Raw genomic sequence first — 7258 nt, 5'->3', positions numbered from 1 at the left:
GTTACGTTTAATTTTTTATGTGGCCCTCATTGAGAGCCAAAACATAATAAATAAAACTTGAAACTTACTATATTTGGCACCCTGTCCTTTGGATAGTAGGGTCACTTCCTTTCTTTTAATACAAATTCAAAAAGGCCTAGCTCAGCATGACGCAAAGCTGGAAGCCCATACAAAGTCCACATCACAGGAATAAAACATAGGATTAACCACAAGGCCCCAGCTAAGGTCAGAGTGCCAGTGGATCAGGCAGAACTCTTATTGGGCAGACACAAAAGAGTAAGGGCAAGGATAGGTTTCATGATCTATCTAACACCAGTTTGAAGAGAGAATTCAAAATAAAAGCATCCCACCACAGTCACACCACCGACCTGAACCACAGAAAGGCCCAGAAAGAAACATAAATAATGGAAACATTCCTACACCAGGAACTGGACAATGGACGACTATCACATCACTGGCCTCCATAGGAGGCAAAATGGAATGCAAAGACAACGACAAATCATCATATCAGATGAACAGGAGAAAAGAAATCCAACAAGGAAGGTGCCACAGACTCTACAACTCAAGTGCAGCAGCATGGGCATTAGGTGGCCAGAACAACACCCACGAGAAGCTGCCAAGAAAAAGGGAGAACCTAGGCCCAAAACAACCCAACACACCCAGAAAAGAACCACAAGCAAGTAAAATGAAGGCAGCCACAGAGAGAATGTACCATATATAGTCCATTAGTCTCATTGGTGCCATTACCCATGTCTTTGACCACCGTGTGCCAGGAGGGGGCCACTGGGAGTGCTGAGATCATTGCCCAGTGCCACTGAGACTGTTGGGGCAGCTTCCAGTGCAAATGAGACTGTGACTCACGTACACTAGGAGGGCCCACTGAGACTATTGGTGCCATCACCCAAAGGATCCAACCTGAAGCAGTCTTCTGATCCTTGTTCTAGCAGGAAGGCAGACAAAAGGTCCAGGCACCAAATTAAAAGTGGCCCCAATTCGCGCATTAGCGAATCAGATAGCAAAATAAGTGGCCAAATTTGCAAATCAGGGCAGGTTTAAACATATAAACAGAAGCTGTATAAGTGTTTTGCATGGCATGGGAGACTACATGCAGTTGTGCTTATTGCAGGCAATATTTGTGGTAATATATGAGAAATCAACAATAAAGACCAGTTCATCGGATCAGCAACCATGCTCATTAACAGCCAAGAATACAGCACATACTTTAACCTGCAAACCCAACCCTTCGGGCATTGCCAGATTCCAGCCCTGAAAATTAGAGATCTCTTTCATTTTAGATATATATCTGGTGGTGTCTTGGGGCTGGTGCTCACAACTCATACAGCAATTGACGAGGTGATGATGAACTAACTCAGGACACCTGGCCTGTTAATCTGTCACATAATTGCAATAGTCAGAACTCTCTCTCTCTGTACTGCACCTTCGTGTCCAATTTAAGGGTGGTTTTGTTGGGGGTGGAGAGACTTTGATGAGGTTTATTATTAGACTCCGTTAAATACATATTTCTGTTTAATAGGCTGCTTTGTATCAATTTAAAGAAGGCATCGAAATGTAAATAAAACGCCTCAATAAAAATGTAATACTTCTGTGCTTTAACCTAATTGTCTTGCTCGTGTTTCATTAAGTTAAATTAAGAATATCTAATTATCCGATCTTGTGTGTGTATTATCACCACGTTCTCTATAGCTTGTGTCTCTATGGGCGCCTTTTTCTTTTATATTACATTGGACACATAACGACTGTTCACCCACTGTATTTTACTGAGCAGCGCAGCAACGACGGCACGGGTTTGCTTATTTAGGTTTTTTATACAATGTTAGGTAACTTAAAAAATACGATTCACTTCTCGTCATTCTTCTTCAAGCTGCAGTAGGGTCATATCTTACAGACTGACAACATGCAGGTATGTGCTACAAATGGAAGATGGAGTACCGCCACAAAAAGACTGCCCATAGTGTTCCTGACACAACAGCTACCTGTAGCGTTTCTATAACATACTACAATCAAAGGGAATCAAAAATACAGAGGGCCTCATTTATGAGGCCGTGCGTCACTTTTACGCCGCCGGTGTGTCACTTTTTGTGACGCACCAGTGGCGTAAAAAATGCGCCTTGTTGCTCCAGATTTACAAAGTGACGCATCTAGGTAGATGCGTCACTTTGTAAACCCTTGCGCCACATTATACCTGCGCCAGGTATAATGTATGCAAGGGGGGCGTTTTGACGCCAGAAAGGGTCATGGAAGTGACGCAGTGAAATCTATAAGATATCACTGCGCCACTTCTAGGACTCAAATGCGTCAAAATATTACGCCTGCCTCAGAGCAGGCATAAGACTGACGCAGGCACTTTCAAATGGGGCTTGCCCCATGTGAAAGGACACATTGCTGGAGTTGCGTCACTTTTGTGATACACTCCAGCAATGCGTCACTTCTGCGCCTACAGATACGTCAGAAATACTGACGTATCTGTAACTCTATGCGACATGAGGCGTCATACTTTAAATATGACGCATCATTGGTGTCGTAAGGCGGGCACAATGAAAAGTGACGCATCGCTGTTTTCACGCAGCAATGCGTCACTTTTCATAAATGAGGCCCAGAGGGCGTAAAAAAAGACAGTTACAAAAAGGAAGGCAGGTTGTCTGAAATTGACTCAATTTTTGTCTAAGCCAAGATTTCTTCAAAACAAATCAAATGACTTTGCTGTATTTCACAGCATGGTACCTTATTTAAGTCTGTATTTCATGATGATTATCATTCACTTATTAGAAATGATATTCAAGAGACTGTTCCGTACTTCCGTTCCTGTATGTTACCAGTTTTAGAGCTCCATTTGGCTACATAGCACATTCTAACTGATGTCAGTAGAATATTTTTTTTCTTAGACCAATCTAGATTTTTTAATAAAATCAAGAGAACAAAAACAACTGCCACATAATACAATTTGCACAGTTTTTAAGATAGGGTTCACACTTCGCAATAGCTGTAGAATTTGAATTAAATGAAGCAAGAAGTGTATGAGAGTACATATATCAATATCATCAGAACATATTCATATTCATAGAACATATATGTGAACGGGTTCACATATAGCAAATAATACGGTCCACGCTGTAGCCACTGCAGTTCATTGAACACACTGGATATCCTATTTGTAAAATTGTTCTGAGTTGCAAATGTCATACCACACATTCTCTAGCACCTGATGTATTGTATATGCAGGCTCCTGTTTCATTCGGTAACATCTCACTGCTGCTGCTGTGAGGTTTATAATCTATAAACAATTCTTGTTTTGAAGTCATTTGTTCTATGATCTGTTTTTTTATGTTACTTTGCTTACTTGCAAAGGCTCGATGCTGCAGCTTTGTTATACTTGAAGGATAGCTCTTCCATGACACATAGATGACAAGCAGAATAATAAGAATCGACAGGAAGAATGCCACGCTGCCTGCTATTACCTTGTGTACAGAGATGTGCTCCGTGTTTAGATCCACGTCAGAACCAGATTCTATGGCTCTAATGGTGGGGAAAGCAGAGTATTTTCTTTCGTGTTCATGTACTGAGATTTTGGTTTTAGAAGTTGGCTTTAATCCTCCTCTTGTAAAATTCAGACTTTCTGCTGTACTTTTGCCACAAATGCTATAATTCTTTACTGCATCTATCACACTCACGCCTTGCAGCTCTTTTGGGCAGGCACATATGATCGTGTTCTTCCTTAGACCTCTAAAACCTTTGAGCCATTTAACAAGTGAACATATATTTTGACTACATTCCCAAATATTTCCTGCAAGGCTGATATCTGTGAGTGAGGTCCAGGAGACTAGGATTTCTTGTCCAATAAATGTGAGCTTGTTAGAGTCCAGGTTGAGGCGCTGTAGATTGGGCACGCACTGGAACACACTAGGACCACTGAAAGCTTCAATTGCATTGCCAGACAAATCAAGTTTTTTTAACGAATTCCAGGTCCAGGACGCAGTTTGTCCTAGAAAGCTGATTTTATTCCACTGCAAATACAGGTTTTGAAGATTAGATAAACGAGGGAAAAGGGCCAAATTGAGTTTTGATAACTGATTGTGTTCAAGATGAAGTTCTTTCAATTTGATCATGCCAGCAAAAGCATTTCTGGCTAAACTACGAATGCGATTGTACCCCAGGTCCAAAAGTTCTAGGTTTCGACAGTCTTGAAATATTCGCACAGGAATAGTTCTCAGTAAATTTGACCGTAAATGTAAATTCTGTAGCTTCCTTAGTCCTCTGAACTGTTCAGACACAAGAGACTGCAGCTGGTTGTAAGACAAATCCAGGTTTCGTATATTTGTCACTGGCCTGAAGGTATTGTTGATAAAATACGAGAGTTTATTGGAACTCAGTATCAATTCTTTTATTCTGTATATTCCACTGAACGCATTTTCTTCAATATTGTTTATATGGTTATGGTCAAGGTACAGCCAGGTCAACTGATTAAGACCTTTAAACTGATCATATTTTAGTTTTTGAAGACTGTTATATCGGAGGGATAACCCTAAACAAGTAGCAAATATACTCGTGGGTATTTCCTCCAGATCTTGAGATTCACAATATGCCATTTTGCCTTCACATCTACATGCTCTAGGGCATCCTCGGTCAGCAGAAGTGATTGTCAGTAAAAGAATATGAACTAATACCAGAGCTACGGTTGATCCACTCAGTATTCTAAATAATTGGAAACCTGAAAATAAAAATAACTTGCAAAAGTTATACCTTAATAAATACATCTTCGATATTCTGCACACGTTAAAATGCAAGATTTTAAAACTCTACGAAACAGTTTATAAACGTCATTGCCATTCAATAGATGTTCACGTTTACGTAAAACAACAAGAAAGTCATTTTACTTAAAAAAAATCAAAGGACAGCAAATATATATATATATATATATATATATATATATATATATATATATAACATATTGTATTTATAACTGAATGGCTGTAAGAGTGGTAGAATACATATAGGTGCACATACAGAAAGAAGCTAAGGTAAAAATGAAGCCAACATACCCATCATTTGCCGTTTTAAATATTTCCTTGAATCTTTTCTTGCTTAGGCTGCCATATCAGCCACTGTCAGCTGCACTGCAGTGAATCAGGTCTGAATGATATCCAAGAGGATAAAATGGTACACCTCGCAAACAAAGCGATGTTGAAACAGTATTTAGCAGTCATGCAGAACGATAATGAAATCGTGCAGAAATCCAAGTGTCACCTTCCGTCTGTTTTAGGTTTCCTGTTGTCTAATATCAGATTTCTAATCATCATCGGATATTACATGATGCAGCATCTGTAGTAAATGCAACCAGTAGCACCAAATCACATTGGATTGCAGAACCTAGAGGTGTCAAGCTTCTATTTCAGCTCCAGTTCTTTTGGAAACCTGTTTGACGGGCGACAAAATGCGTCTTTACAATGAATACGTCATGCTCGCTTCAGCTCCTCTTACGGGCGCTTAGGTTTCTGTGACTACAGCCTTTTGTGAATCTGCCTCCAGTGGCGGAGAAGAGTATTACGGAAGTGGATGATGTAACCGCTCTTGGCTGGGACATGGGAAATCAGAGCATACGATTCAATATTCAAATAATATATTTGTTGGTTTCCAAAGTATATGATGATGCCTAAAAAAAAGTGATGTGCTTACAGTGTAGGCACATGAAACGATGCTAATAGGATTAAAACACCGACTTGTGCTGTTATTTCTTTAAACGTAGAGGCAAATATATCAAGGGTTTGCCCCAGCTTTGCGTCACGTAGCATTACGCAAGGCGGGCGCAAGCAGTCATATTTAAAAAATGACACTTCTACATGAATGCGATGTTTTTGAAGTATTGTGTGTCGCAAAAGCTGTGCCGAATCCTGCTGTGTCACTCAGGAACAATATATGCAAGATAGGCATTCCTTTGCAAAATTCAACCCAACTGTTAGGCAGTGATATTGATAACACTGGATCAGGCATCGTGTACAACTGCCATGCAGAGCTAAAAATATGACAGAATTACTGCGTATTGGTAACCCAGGTGTAGGAAATGACACAGTGGCTGTAGTACAAATTCCCTACCATCACAGAACACTTTGGCAAGCTCAACTACACCATGGAGATTGTTACACTGCAATTGGGAGTAGCTCAGGTATCCCTCATTGACATCAGGGAGGAAGAAGTCATACCGTTATACAGATTGAAGAGGCAAAGAATTGCTGGAGAAGATGGGGCCAAGTCTGCCACGAGTCGCTCCACCTGGGGGCTGAATTGTGGGAATTTCCAGTGTTTTAATAAGCTTTCAGACCCTCCCCTGCATGCATATACTGACTTCCAGCCATTTGGATGCTACGTAGAAATGGCCATCCATTCTCAATCCATGCTGCTTTTTGAGGAAATAATAAAAAAAACAGGGAGCGACCCAACTAGCCAAGAGACAGGGTACCACTAATAAGTATAATAAGTATGAAGAAAAAGTCTCTTGGATAATGCACCTATGATCAAGTATGCAATCAGCCAAAATCGCAACCAAGTATACACTGTTATGTCACACGTACAAACGTATCCTCATGGATAGAGACACAAATCTGAACCCAAAAAACAACTATATATCACACAAAGATAAACAACTTAACTATATAACACAATCAGGGTTTATTAAAAATAAGTTGAGATCACAATAGAAAAGTGACACTAATAAAATACATACATTCACAATTTAAAAAAACATAAAAAAACATCATGAGAGACAAAGAGATAGTTGTGAAACACTTAAATTCATCTAAAACATGTTATTCCCAACAGAAATCAAATATATAAACACCATCAGTCTATTCGCTCGTAGTTGCCTTAGACATGAGGCTGTTCCTGGATATAACCCAATACAGAGATTTCGGCGTCGACGCGTTTTGGTATTCTAAAGTGTTTGACACCTTACACAACATGTTTTGATGAAGCCAAACCAAAGTTATCATTAACCGCGAGGATTATAATGCACTTAAGAGTATATGGTATGTCTATATCATAGAACAGCTATATGGAGATGGTTCCGAAAGCTGCAGAGGGGCTCAGCTCATGCCAGAGCACCCTCTCACATAAAACCAATCACTCTGCCTCCAGGATTGTCGAGGCCTACCATAGGAGTGGCTTATAGGTGTATATGTGTCTATATGTAAAGGTAGATATAGGTATACTTTATCTAAGTAAGGGGTGATTACACCACCTTACCCAG

At 40.0% G+C, this 7258-nt stretch overlaps 1 protein-coding gene across 1 annotated transcript; it reads right to left on the bottom strand.

Annotated features, from left to right (window-relative positions):
* Positions 1 to 2956: 2956 nt before the first annotated feature.
* On the bottom strand, positions 2957 to 5416 carry LRRTM3 (leucine rich repeat transmembrane neuronal 3). Its single transcript, XM_078641083.1, has 2 exons — positions 5058 to 5416; positions 2957 to 4726 (listed from the first exon to the last, which is right to left on the bottom strand). Exons 1-2 carry the CDS (start codon positions 5062 to 5064, stop codon positions 3198 to 3200), a joined length of 1536 nt encoding a protein of 511 aa, XP_078497209.1. The 5' UTR covers positions 5065 to 5416; the 3' UTR covers positions 2957 to 3197.
* Positions 5417 to 7258: the final 1842 nt, after the last annotated feature.

Source organism: Lissotriton helveticus, chromosome 5_1, assembly GCF_964261635.1.
Source record: "Lissotriton helveticus chromosome 5_1, aLisHel1.1, whole genome shotgun sequence".
NCBI classification, from domain to species: domain Eukaryota; kingdom Metazoa; phylum Chordata; class Amphibia; order Caudata; family Salamandridae; genus Lissotriton; species Lissotriton helveticus.
The sequence above is the reverse complement of the archived record's forward strand: the minus strand, read 5'-3'. Positions and strand labels throughout refer to the sequence as shown.